Source organism: Entelurus aequoreus, linkage group LG12 (genome assembly GCF_033978785.1).
Source record: "Entelurus aequoreus isolate RoL-2023_Sb linkage group LG12, RoL_Eaeq_v1.1, whole genome shotgun sequence".
Lineage (NCBI taxonomy): Eukaryota > Metazoa > Chordata > Actinopteri > Syngnathiformes > Syngnathidae > Entelurus > Entelurus aequoreus.
In genome coordinates, this window is record NC_084742.1 from 17,514,789 (window position 1) to 17,533,571 (window position 18,783).

Consider the following 18,783-nt stretch of genomic DNA (forward strand, 5'->3'; position numbering starts at 1 on the left):
CAAAGTTGAGTATTGAACGATGTGGATGGCTACAAGTTATTTTAATTTTATAGTGTGGTTGTCGATTATTTGAGGTTATACATAAAAATGTGTTATACATTTGGAAAAACTACCTGAAAAAGTAAGATAGATTTCTACATTTACTGTAGCAGATATTAAATTGATAAAAAACAGCAACCTCAAAACAGTTATTAATATTCATCTGTTGCTAGGAACCTTGTTAAAATGTTTCAAAGTTAAAACCAATTTCTCCCTTTGGATTAATGACTTTAAATTATTAGTTAAAACTGAGAACATTTAAAAATATATATGAAAACTCTTGTTATTTATGGTATACATTTAACTTTTAGATAAGCCGAGTTTGTCATTTTTTTTACTTTTCTTTTCTTTAACTTGTTTGTATGTATGTAGGTAATTTATTTAATTGTAGTTAATTAATGTAAATTGTTCAACATCCTATTGTCAACTATTGAATTGTATTGGAAATTATTTTGTTTGTATATTCATTGTTGTTTGTTCAATTATTAAAAAAAAACGTTTTTTTTAATATTCTTTTTTGTGTGTGTTTAAAACAAATATAGGAAACAGAAGTTGCTGACTTTTGGCGCAAGCGCAAACGGATCGGGCGGCAACACAAGCAAACACGCGCTAGTTTCTTAGCCTTGAACTAGCGACGCCATGGCAGTAAATACAACACAAGGTAAGTACTGTAACTGTACTGTATCTGTACTGTAATTGGTCTTTGAATGCCTCACAGCACACTTCCCGCCGTGTTAGCATGAAAAACAAAGTGTTTGGAAAAAACAACAACATTCCTGCAAAGTAAAATCTCCTTAAAGCTGCGCACACACTCCCGTACACACACATGCACCACAAATGAGGTTCCCTCATCCTGAAAATAAAACAAACGGGAAAAAAAATATCATAATATTAAGAACGCTGCAGTTGCTACATGACGATGATGTGCATAGCAACCGTGTGACAGGAAATCAAGTTTTCATTTTTTAAACAATCCTGCACATCTTGCACTGTGAACAATCTCCCACCTATAAAAGGAAACTTATCGTCAGGGGGAAACCATCTGAAAACCAACAAAAGTCGACTGTGATTTTTCACATGAAAAAAAAAAACCCGATGAATTTCCTCCATTTAACCTTTAGCATCTCTCCATCTCATATCTAAAATAGAATAATATAAACTAGCATTCTATGTATGACACTCTTTCCACGCTTGGACTGCAAAATATCTGTACACTACCCGTCTTGGATGAAATGTATCTGAGGGGAAATATGCAAAATACTGTAAAAGAGGCTACATGAGTTTCCTAGCATAGAGACGTGTAGTCCTTTTTTTTTTTTTTTTTGGTCAAATTCTGGTATTAATATTGAAACGTGTTCTAGAAGGGTGCTACAGTAGGAGGATGGCTGGCACGCGCACAGAAAACACGACAAAAGTATTTGTTTTGGTGCCTTGATCACTTCTTTCCTTCATATTCCAGTACTGGGATAACCACAAATCCTCTTATAATCCATCCATTTTCTACCGCTTATTCCCTTATAGTACTCCTTCAATAAATATGATATTCCTCTGGGTTAGAAAATAGTTTTTTCAAGTGGGAAAACTGTCCAAAAAATTCATGCCAAGCAGTAAAAACATTCCCAAAGCCTCTAATTTGTCAACATTCTCTTATAGCAGATATGACGTAGAAAAATATACAATCAATGGCCTATGGCGAGGACATATTAATCATTATTCACATGTATCACTTTTACAGCCTTCCAGAGCAGGGATGGGATATTGTTAGATTTTACTTAAGAAAAACAATAAAGAAAAGGTGTCCAAAATATTTACACCACAGACAAATTTTACGGCCATCTTTTTTTGTTGTTTTTGTTACAATTATGACCTAGCACAATAAAAGTCGCTTTTTTGCAATAAAACAAGTTTGGGATGAATGCACGCTACCCTAATAGTTTATATTTTATGCAACGTCCTTTGCAGTATATGTTGAATATTCCTTTTTACCTTCATATTATGGAAGAATATCTAGTCATTTTATGATTAGGTACTGCAACAAGTAATTTTTAAACATACATTCAAATGTATTTAGTTGTCACATAAATAATCTTTATCTTTTATATGAAAATATAGTCGACTGTGAAAACACCTCAGTAGAATTTAAGGTAAAAACAAGTGGCAGCTCATTCGCCAGAGTTTAGTCAGTATTAATACAACTTTAGAATTATAAGCAGGGGCGCACTTGGATAATTGGGGCCCTGAGCAGAATTTTACATGCATTTCTTTATGCAAAACAGGGCCACGATTTACAGGGCCTTACGCACAGCGTGTGATCTGCGTATATATCAAGTCATTATTGATCAAACAACACAATTGTTGTCCTCCCGCATAGTTCTGATCTACTTCCTGTTCCTGTCTACAGCGCTAAGCCTTCCGGGTAATGTAGCATATAAACATTTACTTCCTCGATTACATGTTTTTATATATTTATTTAACATTTATTTATTCAGGGTGAGACAATAAAGAACACGTGTTCATTTGCTGGCCTAGCAAAAAGGCAGGATTACCATTTTAGAGATGTTGAAGTGTGATTATAATCTCTTGTCATCTCACATTTACCAACAAACACTTTTTTTTTTTTAGTTGACAGATGCTCTTAATGTGTTTAAGATGGACAAACACTTTTTAAGTGTAAAACATACACAGAGAATGTCTGCAACTTGCGGATGACAGAGCAGACAGCAAACGATAAAATAGCCTTTGGTTGCAATTATAATTATTACTATTATTAGTTGTAATGAATTAGAACAGTACAGTAATTTGACTAGGAGTTCTGAGTATGCAATATTACTTCTAAGTCTGTGCGGTATAAAACCAGTAAAACATCAACACAGTGTTTGTTTATGCAATTTTTGTTCAAATCCTATACTGTTTGAGGTATTAGGAATGCTTAAAACATTGATTAAAAAGATCATAAAATCACAAGTGGATTTTATCTTATTGAATAAATAAGTCTTGAAAAATTGCAACTTTCGACGCAATTTTCTGAAAAGGCTGCCGCGAATTAGGGATTTTAGGACGCAACAATGAGCAAATAAAGCCAACGTAATCCTGGAGGGACTTTATAGGTAGAATTAAATAAGACTTGTTTCTCAGTGATGTGCAGATCGATACTGAAACATCGATTCTTTATACTATATACAGTGGGGCAAAAAAGTATTTAGTCAGCCACCCATTGACAATCAATGGGTGGCTGACTAAATACTTTTTTGCCCCACTGTATACTCACATCAAAATATTGATACTTTAGTTATTTCAGATAATGTATATCATTAACAGAAAGTGTCTAAATAATTGTGATCATCTCTAAATGAAAAGTGATTGGTGGTAAAAAAATATACCTCTAATATACAGTATATGACACTACACTAATCCCATATAGGCAAACAAGCCTAGATTTATTCAAGTAATATTTCTTAAATAATTCCTAATCTAGGTGTCATTAAAGTATACATAGCAATTGCAATAAAACAGCTATTGTGAAGTGAATTATATTTATATTGCACTTTTCTCTAGTGACTGAAAGTGCTTTACATTGTGAAACCCAATATCTAAGTTACATTTTTTTTTTAAAGCAGTGTGGGTGGCACTGGGAGCATGTGGGTAAAGTGTCTTGCCCAAGGACACAACAGCAGTGACTAGGTTGGCAGAAGCGGGGATCGAACCTGGAACCCTCAAGTTGCTGACACGGCCACTCTACCACGCGAGCTATACCGCCCCACGGTATTGCAAACTGTTTATTTGAAAAAAAATGACTGGCAATCGAACCGAGTCACTCCCTATTACAAAACAGCAAGTGCATGTATCCTTTTGTCGAAGGCTATTTGGAGACACGACACAGTTACAGAGTTGAACACAAATAAGATAACGCAGTCAGTGCAGAATAACACCGTCGTTTGTTTCGCCCTGTGATTTGATAGTGTTTGAAGATGATTTCCCAACAGCAGCAACATTGGAAATACACTCGTTTTTTTAATTTTACCACACACATTAGGTATATTTGCACAAAGCACCGGTATCGACGATACTAGCCTGAATTTTACTCGGTATCGGATCGGAAAGAAAACAATCAGTGGTATTGCACGCAGCTACTGCTTCTTCCTACTCCTTTTCGTAAATATGGAATTTTGTAAACTGTGACGTACTAAAAGCATGAACTGTGCGGTGCTTTTCTGAAATACGTGAGAGAGACTGATCTCCAAATTTACCCCGATTGAAAAACAATTTAAATGTGGGTGGTCGATGAGCCTTTTGTGTAGTTGTTTATACATATATATATATATATATATATATATATATACATATATACATACACATATATATATATATACATACATACATACATACATACATACATTCATATATATATATATATATATACATACATACATACATACATACATTCATATATATATATATATATATATATATATATATATATATATATATATATATATATATATATATATATATATATATATATATATATATATATATACACACATGTTAGGTCAGGAAAAAACAGAAGCTATTTCATCCCTACAAGCCTGTTTCACAGGTTTCTCTGCTCTTCAGGGGATTTTATTGACATGTCTGTGGTTGTTACATATACATATAGGATACATTACATGGGAGTGTGGCCATTGTTACACAGTAGTGCCTACGAAGACTACTACTACTGTATAACAATGGCCACACCCCCATGTAATGTACCCTATATAAATAACAACCACAGACACTTCAATAAAATCCCCTGAAGAGCAGGGAAACCTGCGAAACAGGCTTGTAGGGATGAAATAGCCCACCGTATATTCCGCTCTACCCCGGTATTGAGCACTGTATAACAGATAAACCACAGAAACCTCAAATATATATATATATATATATATATATATATATATATATATATATATATATATATATATATATATATATATATATATATATATATATATATATATATATATATATATGCAGTATATGTGTGTGTGTATAAAACAGTATTTAATGTATTTTGGACTAGTCCTGTCAACTGTATGTGTCTAAAAACCCAAATACAAATGTTTTGTTGTTTGTTATTTTTAGAAGTTTTCAACTGCTTGTCTCTCTCGGCGTCAGAGCCTATCCCAGGTGCACTCGGGCGGAAGGCAGATTAGACCCTGGACAAGTCGCCCCCTCATCGGAAAATCAACTAAAAACCATAGAACGCATTTTGGACACCTCTGCGTTAATTCTGAATACATTTTCCTCACAGCCGATTAATTAGGGAACGTGAGTCCATCCCTGCTCTGAAGTGAAAAAGCCATGCAGGAAAGTCATAATATTAAACACTTCTTTGTCTTTCGCAACATGTTTCCTGTCATGTGACATGACCAAATATGGTCCTCTTCCTGCCAACACATTCATGTGACACCTCTTACGTCCCCAAAAAGGACTTCAATTGCTTTGAAAAAATATTTGGCCCTCAAATTTTAAATAATGCACTCAGCCTTCACTTCCCTTTATATGTTATGGCTAACCTTTAATTTGGAGCAGCCCTTTCACAATAAAACACCTGCTGTCCTTCTCGCAAGATATGCAAAAGCATCTCTCTGTTTAAAAATGACTGCATGATTACTAACCCAAACACAACGGAGAAATGAATCAAAGTGAGCCATTCAGCGGTCTGCAGGCAAATAACCACAAAAAATAACAATCGATAATCAGTTGTAAACACATCGTCACAATTAATATATCACCTGATATCAAGTATGTTAGGTTTCTCTGGCATATTCTAGAAAATACACCAGCTTATGAACCTTGCAGACAGTCAGTTATTGCATTGTTTTTGCATATCTTGTGGGATGCAGGGAAAACACGCCTAAATCCTCCTGTCCACACGGGGGCGCTAACACACAACTCTTACTCAATGGACACCTGCTTTTTTCAACGCTGCGGTCAAGGGTTATTCTCCGGGGCCTTCAAGTACATCCTTTTAAATGACAGAAAGTGTCTTTTAAATTGAAATAAACAATCCTAACCTGCCGTTAAAAGCACACGCGTCCACCTAATTACTTATATGCTGCAAAAAATGAACTGTAGCTAATATTAATAATAATAACAATAATAATAAATTAAAACAGTGCTTCTGGAGCCACACACACACACATCACATTCACAGTTAGTTTGCATAATTATGAAGTTCCTGGCAGTGTGATGGTGGTGCGTTCGCTTGCCTGCCATAAAAACAGGTAAAACGGTGAATTAATGTCAGAATACTTCAAAGAAGAGCTGAGTTTTGTTGTTGTTGAGAAATTCAACTTCCGTGTAATATCCCTTTCTGCCTCTGGGGGCGACACTTTCACACCGACAGCCACAATTTATGGTAAATGCTGCCCTTTACTGGTGCGCAGTGAGAATTACAACCTTACTGAAGCCGCACATTGTATCGTGAATTATTTTTATATGGTGTAATGTAGTGTACCACAAGCGGCCAGCAGGAGGCACTATCTTCACTGCTCCTTCTTGCTACTACAAGATAAACCACCAAAAATACTTCTAATAATAATAATAATGTTAATAATAATAATAATACACCTAGTTATGAAATCAAAATAATGTTTCACGATGGGATTCTTGCAGCATCTTTTAAATCAGCCCTAAGAGTTCATTTGGAGATAATTACCAGTAAAAAGAATAACAATAATAATGATAATAACAGTGTGTTACGGCCAAATACACCCCTGTCTACCTGGAAACGAAATAACAACAAAAAAAGATGATTAAGTGTGAAAATAGAGCTTTGGAAGCATGCCTGTCCGTGGTAACCCTGTTAGGAGGCCTACTACCACACACACACGCACGCGCACACACACACACACACGCACACACACACACACACACACACACATACACGCACACGCCATACTTGTAATGCTACCTTAAATTACTAAAATCTGCTTTTTTCTTTAAAGAGTACATAAGTAAGCACTCACGTGCACACATTTCTCTCTTCTGAGAAAATAAATAAATAAATAGATACAATCTGTAAAAGGTGCATACTGATAGAGAGAACATTCGTACACGCACGCACACACACACGTAAAACCGCTTAAAATTCACCTAAAATGAAAATAATCATAAAGACCAGCACCTCCATTGCGCAAGCAAATCGAGGATAAATTAACACAGCACAGTAGAAAAAAAAAAAAAAGGCGTGCCAGTTAAGTAAAGTGGGCGTGGCCTGCGTAGAGAGTGGCATCCAATCCCGTGGGGGTAGGACGGAATGATCGACAGTCCTGTTTGAAAACAAAAAGGGCGGGTGTGGAGTCAGGTGAGGTATGAGGAGAGAAGGACAAGTGGGCAAAGTAAAGCAGCAAAGGAAGCCATGATGGTGTCGCTCTAAAGTTTGTCAGCCACTTCTGTGTGTAGGTCCGCCTCTCGCCTTGCCCCGCCCACAGCGTGGTGGGAGGGGGGTGGGGGGTGGGGGGGGGGCACTCCTTTTAACTTTGGAAGAGGAGGGCAAGGAAGGAGTCTTTTTGTTTAAAACGATACAGCGCTTCTTCATCATTGGTGAGGAGGAGGGGTTAGCCTTTGACCTCGCGAACGTCCGTCTTCGCACTTGCCGTCCCCCGGCTCAATGGCGGCCAGACAAACGGGGGACAAAAAAATTACGGACGACAAACGGCTTCTTTTTCCTTCGTCTCCTTTGCTTGTCACACTTTTGAGGACGTGATAGAACTGTGAGGCACTTTAGAGACACACACACACAACACACACACACACACACACACACACACACACACACACACACACACACACACACACACACACACACACACACACACACACACACACACACACACGCGCACACAGTAATGTGCACACAAACAAGACACACACACACACACTCCCACACACAAGCGTACACTCTGATAATATAGAGTATAGTGTGATATATTTTACTACAAACATTCAGACGTACAAAGACGTACTGGCCGCCATTGTTCGAAGAGGAGAGGCAGACTGTGTGTGTGTGTGTGTGGGGGGTGGGAAGGGGCAGTGGACGGGGCGGTCTAAGTGGTCCAGCAGACACCCTACAAACTGGTCACACACTCCATGTCCTCGTCCTCCAACAGCCCGCTGTTCCTCCGCCGCCCTCCTCCAATCACAGCAGAGCTCCTTAGCTCCGCCTCCTCGTCCTCCTCATTCTCCTCGTCCTCCTCTTGGTCCCGCCCCCCCGCCAACAGCTCTTGCCGCTCCTCCACAGAGGACGGTCCGTGGACGCAGCCCTTGTTGACGGCGCTCTCCCCGCCGTCCTGGTCCCTGTGCGTGGCGGCGGCGGCGAAAGGAATGAGGTTACCATTGGGGCTGTGCTGAGAGGCGGCAGACGTGGCTGTGGCGGTGGCGCTGGGGGTGTTTCCGTTGAGGATGTTGCTGGCGGCGTGCTCCATCTCCTCAATGGTCATGTCGCAGGCGTCGGCCAGCTCGGCCTTAGTGGCCTCGATGAAGGAAGGGTCCTGCGCAAACTGCCCCAAACCTTCTGATATTAGCACCTTCAAGGGGGCGGAGACATGGCGAGGATGTTGGTCAGTAGGACAAAAAAAAATGGTACAGGTCCTCATATAAACTTACCGCCTCCACCAGACTTCCGGCGCTGCCGTGAGAACTGGAGTCCGTTCCCAGTAGCGAGGGCACCGTGAGCGACACCGGCCGCGGCGCTCTCTGATTGGTCGCCGGCATGCCGGAGGCAGGGCTAGGACTTGGCACCCGACTGTTCCCGTTACTGTCGCTATACCTGCGGAGGACAGACCTTTTTGTCTTTGTGTCAAGCATCTCAGCATAAACTAGGACAAACCTGTCCAGTGTTCCTCAGGTAAAATCAGACACTCAGATGGATTAAAAGCAGTGTGAAAAGATAAAAAGTCACATCTGATGGTGTTTATTTTTTCTCTGAAGTGGTCTGCAAACTGCTCACAAAGGGACTGACTATATGACGATATGTGCACTGGAAACAGAAAAGGGGCTTCTTATAATAGTAATTCCAAAACTTTTGCTATAAACACCTCAGGTGTCTTTTCTTCCACTCGATTGATGAATGAACTCATAATGATAATATTAATATATTCAATGTGTCTGCTATCTGTGCTCTGAACCGCTTGACTGAAGCTAACAAGCTAGCATAAAACGTTAGCATGCTAATGTTACCTTGGTATAATGGAAACAGTTAGCATACTTGCAAGAGGGAGGAAAGTCTCAAACTCCATGAATTTTAGGTTTAAACGATCAAAATTAGTTAAAATGCTAGCATAAAACATTAGCAACTTCGCATGCTAATGTTAGCTTGACAACATAAGACAAGTTAGCATACTTCTAAGATGTCGCCAACAGTGTTGGGACTAACGCGTTACTGTAACGCCGTTATTTTCGGTGGTAACTAGTAGTCTAACGCGTTATTTTTTATATTCAGTAACTCAGTTACCGTTACTACATGATGCGTTACTGCGTTATTTTACGTTATTTTTTATATAGTATCGGCTAGAAACTGAGAAGATCTCAGTGTGTTTTATTGGAGAGTTGCGGTGTCGTCCTTCTGCATCTTCCTGTGTCACAAGAGGTGCGCTGTGAGTGTGTGTGTGTGTGGGGGGGGGGTGGGGGGGGGGGGGAGCCGAGTTTCTTAACATGGAGATATTCTCACTACTTTTCTTTTGTCGAGCACAAAGAAAATAACATTTTAGTTAAATGTAAGTTGTGTCTTGGATCAAAGATCCCATCTACTGCCCAAATCAGCAATTCAAATCTGCTGAAACAGCTACAAAAGCAACATGCTTCGACGAAGCTAGTAAAGAGAGACACAGACTCCGATGCCACTTCACCTCCACCACCACCTGAAGTGGTGGTGGTGGTGGAGCAACGGCCGCAATAGCGGCTGGATTTTAACGGAGGGACTGCTAGCCAGGACAACATTGATAGAGCCATTGCAGCGTATGTGCTAGAAGACATGCAGGCTATTTCTACAGTGGAGTCACCCGCTTTCAGGCAGCTAATTAGCATGATAGCGGGCGTCAAACGGCAAATGGCACAAAAACATTTTCCAAGTTCCTGGACACAGTGGACAGTGAGTACATTAAAATGGAAAGTAAGCTAAAGAAGACACTCCAAAATCTGCCTCTGCTCATCATTCAGCACTGAAGGTAGTGTTGTGTCGTTCGCGAACGATTCGTTCGAAAGAACGAATCTTTTGAGTGAACATACTGAACCGAATCACTTCATGAACTGATTCGTTCCTTTCTCAGTTCAGTTGAGCTCCGCCGCGACCATGCCGGTATGAGTGGAACTGGCGCATTCTGTGACTCACTGAACCCTCGACGTCGACGAACGACGCAGCCAATGAGAGGGCGGGGGGAGGGACTGAGCGAACTTTTTCAGCAAGATGGGGCAGATAATATCAGAGAGACGAAATCGGCTCAGCTCATCCAAAGTCAGCCAGCTTGTATTTTTAAATGCAAATCTGGAGTAGGGGCAAGATCTTTGGATGAAAATACCTTGAAAGAGAACATAATGTGCAAGGACAATCTTTCCTTTGTTTGACACTTTTGGTGTGTGTGTGTGTGTTTAGTTTCTTGATTTTTATATTATTTAAGCTATTTATTTTCTTTTTTATTGCATATTTAAGTTGATATTTCCATTTTTATATTTTTAAATGTAAGCTACAGAAATTTTAGTTTTAATGTTGGCATTTCTGGCACTTGGTTTAATATCTGTTTTGTTTTATTTAAGGTAGCCTATTTATTTTCTTTTTGTTTGCACATTTAAGTTGATATTTTCTTTGTTATATTTTTAAACGTAGGCTACAGAACATTTAGTTTTTATGTTGGCATTTCTGGCTCTTAATTTATTTGTTTTATTTTGAAGGTATTTATTTTCTTTTTGTTTGCATATTTAAGTTTACATTTTCTTTGCTACAGAACATTTAGTTTTTATGTTGGCATTTGTTAAGGGTTTCTTAATTTAATATTGGTTTTTGCACTAAACAAACAAGGCCTATTTATTTAACTGTTGATTGCAAGCATTTTAGTAGGCTATTACTATTTTTTTTATTTCCCACTTTTATTTAGTTCTTATTTTCATTTCAGTGCAATAAAACATATTTAACAACCAAGACATTTTGTCACACTTTGTTTATTGGACAGGCCGGAAACGCACACACACGTTCGCGAACTGACACACACCGAGATCTGCCGCTGGCTGTGGCGCTGTGTCAGTCACTGATTCTAGCGATTCGTACAGTCAAAAGAACTGCGGAAGTGATTCGGTTCACGTACTGAACTGCGGCCACAGTGTGGCGCTGTGTCAGTCACTGATTCTAGCGATTCGTACAGTCAAAAGAACTGCGGAAGTGATTCGGTTCACGTACTGAACTGCGGCCACAGTGTGGCGCTGTGTCAGTCACTGATTCTAGTGATTCAGTACAGTCAAAAGAACTGCCGATCCCATGAAAACAAGCCACATGAAAACAAACACACGTCCCCATTATCTAAACACAAAGTTATGAGAGTAGACTAGTAGAGGAGACAGAAAGAAAGTCAGAGTGCAGGCTGAGCAGCAGCGACGCGAGGGGGAGGGGCGGGGGGTAAAGTGTAGGGCAGGCTGTTTTGAGAAGATTTAAAATAAAAATAATAACTAATGTATGTACACATACATAGGCTATTATTTATACAGTTATTGTAACAAAAATGGTGATTCGGTGAACACATTTTTTGAACGAATCATTTTAAGGAACTGATTCTAGTGATTCAGTACAGTCAAAAGAACTGCCGATCCCATCACTAACTGAAGGTACACACACTGTCAATTCTCTTATATACTGTTTCTCTTTCATTCTAGACTTCTGCAGCTATTTAAAATAGTTTTGTCAATTTGTTCTGGCCCGAAATAAATTGGCCCTTTGAAACATATCTTTGTCTTTGTGTGTTGTATGTAGACCACGTTGCTTAGCAGAGTTCAGTGATGCAAATGCATGTCAAGTTGATCAACAGATTGTATTATTCTCCAGTGCAATAACAGTACTGAAATGAAGGCTAAAAGGGCATTAATGGGAGCCTTAAAAAATTTACTTTTAACAGTAATGCATTACTTTTTGGTGTAAGTAACTGGGTTAGTAACTGAGTTACTTTTGAAATAAAGTAACTAGTTACTGGTTTTCAGTTATTAACCCAACACTGGTCGCCAAGTATCCAAATCCATGATTTATATGTTAAAACGAATATAATTAGTTAAAATACTAGCATAAACTGTTATCATGCTAGTATTAGCATGATAACATCAGAAATTTTAGCATACTTTTAAGATGTTGCCAAGTATCCAATCAATGATTTTCATGTTCAAATGAATATAATTAGCATACATACTAGCATAAACCGTTAACATGCCAACATTAGCATACTTATAAGATGACACCAAGTATCAAAATCAATGATTTTTATGTTCGAAAGAATATAATTAGCGAAAATACTAGCATAAACCGTTATCATGCTAGCATTAGCATGATAACATTGGAAATGTGAGCATACTTTTAAGAATGCACCAAGTATCAAAATGAATGATTTTTGGGTTTGAATGAACAACTTTGCTAAATGCAGCATGTGAATGGGTGCTTGAAACAATAGTGAAGTCTTACCAGGGTCCACAGTTGACCGACGGCAAGCTGGTGTTAAGCTTTTCGTGCGAGTTGGAGCCCTCTAACCTCAGCGAAGGAACTCGCTGATACGAGGCGTCGCTGCCTTTTGCTGCAAAATGCAAAAATAAAAACAGTCAGATTTGACGCCGTGATGGTGATGATGATGATGATGCGTACCCGTCGGACTGGCAGGTGGCGTGGAGCAAAGTCGACTGAAGAGGGTCGGCGAGTGACTCCTCCTGATCAGCGGACTCAACCCGGCCACCGCCAACGCCTCGAGGGAGGCAGGAGCACCAAGGAAATATTGAAATATTAATGCACAAACAATAACTTGCGTGTTCAATTGACAGACTTCTACCTGGTGATGAACGAGGTGCAGCGGGACCGCCGTCTTCTGCGAGATGTCCGGCCTGGACTGTCTCCTCAGACACTCTAAATGGAAGGAGGACCTCCGCCCTTAAAAAAACAAAAAAAACAAACATCTAGGTTACTTTCACACTGCAGGGTCGGGTGTCCAATTTAGATTTTTTTTGTCAAATCCGATCTTTTTCACCTTTGTAATGTGAATGCAATCTGACCCGCATGCAGACAAGACGTCATGACGTCCACACCAGTCGGTCTCGGCACTGGCACACTTGTGGCAATTTCAAGGATTTTGTGCAATCTAAGTCAACGTTTTCTGAACTGAATTATTGCATGTAGAAGATTAAGAAGGATCGCTTTTTGATGGTGTTCTGGTTGGATGAATGCCAACTGTTAGAATAATTGTATCTAAGTTATCACAAAACTTTGTGTTTCAATGAGTTCCCGGCGAGAGGACAAAAGCTGTCTTTGAACCTACCAAGAAGAAGGCTTATAAAACTCCACTGTGTAGGATGGGAAGCAACATGAAGGTGTTCTGTTTCTTTCATGTATTGTAATCAACAGAAAGATATTGTTTTGACCCAAGCACTACAAAGCGGAGAGAAAGCAGGATCTGCCCAAGTTCCAGACGCCTCTTCTTTGAACTCTTTTATGACCTTTTCTGTGAACCGTTTACGACCTTTTCTTTGAACTGTTTGTGGCCAAACGCAGCACCTGTTTACGACCCCCATCCCTTAGAAACAGCTGTTGCCATGTAATCAGGGAAAGTTCAAATAAAAGAGGAGGCATACAATCTTTCGCCAGAGCGTGTTGGAACACTGTACAAGGGTACATATGTACACGTTTCTCCTCACTGAGCCAAATTGAATTCTGTCTCTGTTTGATTCTTTGCTTCTTGTCTTGTTTGATTCTTTGCTTCCTGTCTTGTTTAATAGATGTCATCAGTGTTTGAACCTGACACCACCTGAGCGCAGTAGTGTTCACATTTCCACATGTAAAAGAGGCCATATGAAATTGGGAATTGCACTGTTCTTTACACGGACATGAAAAAATACATTAGAGATCGCATGTGGGCAAAAAAATCGGAATTGACCTCCAGTGTGAACCAGGCCTTGTCACATTGGCTCGATGGAACGCTCAAAATGTTAGACCAGCAGTCCTACTCACATGAACAATAGCAGGCAGGGAGTTGACCACCAGATGATACCCTGGCTGTGGCAGTCTGATGGCCACCAGAGTACCATTCCAATCTTGTAACATCGCAAACTTTTTACGTATGCAGTACCAATGGGGTATATGGCTATTGAATGATACCCTTATGGGTACCATCTGATGGCTACTGCACTGTATGTGGACTTGGATAAAAACTGTTGCACTTGATATACTTCTGCACTTTAAATGAAGCTGCTAAAATACTGTAACTTGACCGCCCACTGATTTGTAACTCACATACCCTCTATGTATTGTACTTGTATTTTAGATTGCTTATCATTTTGTAATTTCAATATTGTTGTGTATTTTCAATCCTGTGTAATTTTAATTGTGGATGTTAAACGCGTCATAAAAGGACTGCAGATGGAAATTAGCACGTTGCTAAATCGGATGCAGCCATTTTCTTAATGTAACTGCATATTGTCCTTAAAATAAAGAACTACATATATACCTACAGGGCAGCACGGTGGCAGAGAGGTTAGTGCGTCTGCCTCACAATACGAATGTCCTGAGTAGTCGTGAGTTCAATCCCGGCCTCGGGATCTTTCTGTGTGGAGTTTGCATGTTCTCCCCGTGACTGCGTGGGTTCCCTCCGGGTACTCTGGCTTCCTCCCACCTCCAAAGACATGCACCTGGGGATAGGTTGATTGGCAACACTAAATTGGCTTTAGTGTGTGAATGTGGGTGTGAATATTGTCTGTCTATCTGTGGTGGCCCTGCGATGAGGTGGCAACTTGTCCAGGGTGTACCCCGCCTTCCGCCCGATTGTAGCTGAGATAGGCTCCAGCACCCCCCGCGACCCCGAAGGGAATAAGCGGTAGAAAATGGATGGATGGATGGATGGATATATACATACAAATAAACTGAAATGTCTGGGTTTTTTTTTCAAACTAAATCTGATAATAAACACATGGAACTACTTCAATTGTGTATTGGCATATCTCATTTAATTTTTGTACAAAGTTAATAAGATTACTAATTTGAGTAACAGCAGGTTTTTTTTTTTAGCATATAATTAGTAAATACATAAAATATATTTATATTGCTATTATTACTACTATTATGTTTGTATTTATTTATATTTAATGTTTATATATGTTTTAGAAATATTTTCTATATATATTTTAGATAATTTTGTTTTAATATTTCTTATGTTGTTGTTTGTAGGTATTTTCCAGTGTGAACGGCTCAAAGGTGGCATTTTCCATAATCCTCTGTGCCATATCTTGGGATTTTCAATGGTGCTGTGAATGTGTGTGTGTGTGTGCGTGTGTGTACGTGTGTGTGTGTGTGTGCGTGTGTGTGTGTGTGTGTGTGTGTGTATGTTTTGTATCCCTTGCCCCTTATAAACCACTGTAAAGCACTTTGTGTGTGCAAGAACCTGCCTGTGTATTAAAGTGCTATACACCTAATTGTTTCTTGAACAGGTTTTGTAAATAGAAAAGTTTGTACATTGAATCACATTTCCACATTAGAACCAATGTGAACATGAATAATTGGTTCCAGCCTCGACGAAAGTCAATGTTTTAGGAAAGGCTCGTACTCTCTGAACGGAATATAAAGCATATATATCACTGATTCTCAAACTGTGGCTCCATATGATGGTAGCCAAATAGTCACTTGATTAAAGTACAGTGTTTTATTTATTACAGTGGCCAAAAATAATAAATGTACTTGTTAAATAAAACCTCTGCCTTGTTTTTAATGAATATTTAGGCCTACTAGGCTACTTTATTTTAATGTTCGTCATTATGGTGGTACATGGAGAGCCAAGTTATTTCTGAGGTGGTACTTGCTAAAAAAAAAAGAAATTTTTTTCAGGGCCGATATCGACTATTAGTAGTCAAGGAGGCCGATACTCGGGATTTGGAGCTGATATTAATTTGCAGTATAAGTGATTTAAACATGAACAGTATATGTCAATAAACAGTTGGAAAAGGCTTTATGTTTTTTTTTTCAAACATTATTTTTAATTCTTAATACAGCACTAATGTTGTGGTTAATTTAGTGCCAAACAACATCAGGGGCTTTTACACCCTTACTATATGTGTTTAATTCTGTGGGTCAGAGGAACATCAACATTTGCATTTCCATCCATCCATCCATTTTCTACTGCTTGTCTCTTTCAGGGTCGTGGGGAGGCAGGAGTCTATCCCAGCTGCATTCGGGCGGAAGGCGGGCTACACCCTGGACAAGTCGCCACCTCATCACAGGGCCAACACAGATAGACAGACAACATTCACACTCACATTCACACACTAGGGACCATTTAGTGTTGCCAATCAACCTATCCCCAGGTGCATGTTTTTGGAGGTGGGAGGAAAACAGATATTATATATATTTAAATAGAACATGTTGTATCAATCAATCAATCAATCAATCAATGTTTATTTATATAGCCCTAAATCACAAGTGTCTCAAAGGGCTGCACAAGCCACAACGACATCCTCGGTACAGAGCCCACATCAGCTCTGTGTTATAGGTGACTAAGTAAATTATTAATAATTATTAGTTAGAACATTACAGCTTTTTCTCATTATATTATGATTTTTTAGCTCTTTTTTCTGACATTTTACATTTTTTTTCCCCCTTGTAAGAAAATAATAATTATAATATTACAATTGTGTGACTGCTTAATCAAGTGTGTCAAAAAGTCTGCCTGTTCAAACATATCAATGTTACGTTAAGCATTTAACAGAGTTTATTATTGTTGCTGTAATTTTTCAAATTAATTATTTCATACGTTAGTATTATTTCTATCTTTAACAAACTAACTAACTAACTAACTACCGTGACCGGTGAGTCATACCAAAGACTATAAAAAATGGGACCCATTACCTCCCTGCTTGGCACTCAGCATCAAGGGTTGGAATTGGGGGTTAAATCACCAAAATGGTTCCCGAGCGCGGCCACTGCTGCTGCTCACTGCTCCCCTCACCTCCCAGGGGGTGGAACAAGGGGACGGGTCAAATGCACAGAGTAATTTCACCACACCTAGTGTGTGTGTGACTATCAGTGGTACTTTAACTTGAACTTTTAACTAAGTAACTAACTAACCAACGTAATTCTGTTTATATTTGCATTTTATTTTATTTTGATCTGGAGAGCTTTTAATATTTTAGATCAGGGGTATCTAAACGTTTTCCACCAAAGGCTGCAAACTAAAATGTCAAAATATACAGGGGCCATTTTGAATATTTTTTATATTAAAAAAATGCTAAAGACTGATATTATGTATATTTAAAGACAAAACTTTGTGTTCATGTGCGGTGACTAAGCATATTATTATTAATTATTAGTTTAAAATCTACTCCATTTGGCATTACATTCCGATTTTTTGCTTATTTTTCTTACATTTTTACTGCTGTTTTTTTCCTACAACATGCTACGGGCCAACAAATCTCAGTCTGCGGGCCGCAAATGGCCCCCCAGTTTGGAGACCACTGCCATAATCACTATGTATGAAGTTGTTTACCTAAAGACGTGGGACAGAGGAAGACTCTCCTGGGTGATTGCCATCCTCCTCCTCTCCTCTCCTCCACGTCCTCGCCTTCCTCCATGGGAGTCAGCTGCTTGCAGGTGTCGTCACGATACACCAGCCTGCTGCCAGCAAAGTGGGGGTAATGAACACGTTTCACGAAGGAGATGACGTTTGAGTCGTACATGTCGGAGGAGAGCGAGTGTTCGTCCTCGTGGAAGTCCCTGTCGTCGGCGTAGCTCTCGTCGTACGTCTCCTCTGTTGAGCCCTCGCCTCTCCGGATAATTGGCAGGCGGCTGTCGCTGGAGTCGGAGCTACGGGGAACAGAGACACACTGAAAAAAAAAGTCTGTAGATTTTACGATAAAAAAACGGCAGCTCCATCACCAGAATTTTACTGTATGAATAAAAGTGGCACCGTTTTTCCATTTGCAGAAATGCAGTGTAAAAACAAAATCCGTTACTTTTACAGTAAAAAAATGGCAGCTCATTTGAAAGAATTTCAGCATAAAAATAAAAGTGCAAGCTTTTAATTGTGTGTAAAACCACTGTAAGTTTTACGATAAAATTCTGACAACTGAGGTGCCATTTTCTTTTTATACCATAAAATCTACAGATTTATTTTTACAGTGCACCCAAGGGCTTAAACCAGCAGGCTAACAATTAGAGGGTATAGAAGCAAAGCAGCGAGGGTTAGCATCCAAGTTAGTAGTGTCCAAATGTCTGTTTTTTATTGTTCCGCAGGATATTTAATAAAAAACGGCATGCATCAGCACATTATGAAAATAGATTACCGCCACACTGCAAAAAAACTACAGACAGGAATTATAGCTATATTCTAAAGTTTGGACACTGCTGTGCAAGAGAGTATAAATGATAAGATTCTTAGTGCGTCAAATGTGTGTGTCATTTTAACCCCAGATAGACAAAAATAATAACAAAAAGCAATAAAAAGCCTTGATAGTAAAAGTTTGGTGCACCAAACGTTCTATCTG

The 18,783-nt window shown here is 39.2% G+C and overlaps 1 protein-coding gene across 2 annotated transcripts in view; it reads right to left on the bottom strand.

The window, feature by feature from the left end:
• Window positions 1–5,060: 5,060 nt before the first annotated feature.
• Window positions 5,061–18,783, bottom strand: part of cacna1c (calcium channel, voltage-dependent, L type, alpha 1C subunit) — a 280,549-nt gene continuing 266,826 nt past the window's right edge. The window contains exons 45-51 of one of the 2 annotated variants that reach the window (XM_062064918.1): window positions 17,975–18,103; window positions 17,787–17,911; window positions 13,095–13,192; window positions 12,914–13,010; window positions 12,737–12,845; window positions 8,692–8,854; window positions 5,061–8,612 (exon numbers count right to left, since the gene is read on the bottom strand). In XM_062064918.1, the coding sequence (XP_061920902.1) occupies window positions 8,154–8,612; window positions 8,692–8,854; window positions 12,737–12,845; window positions 12,914–13,010; window positions 13,095–13,192; window positions 17,787–17,911; window positions 17,975–18,103 (1,180 nt within the window). In that variant the 3' untranslated portion in view covers window positions 5,061–8,153. Of the gene's footprint in view, window positions 8,613–8,691; window positions 8,855–12,736; window positions 12,846–12,913; window positions 13,011–13,094; window positions 13,193–17,786; window positions 17,915–17,974; window positions 18,104–18,783 lie in introns of both variants that reach the window. The other variant, XM_062064917.1, reaches the window with a different exon arrangement.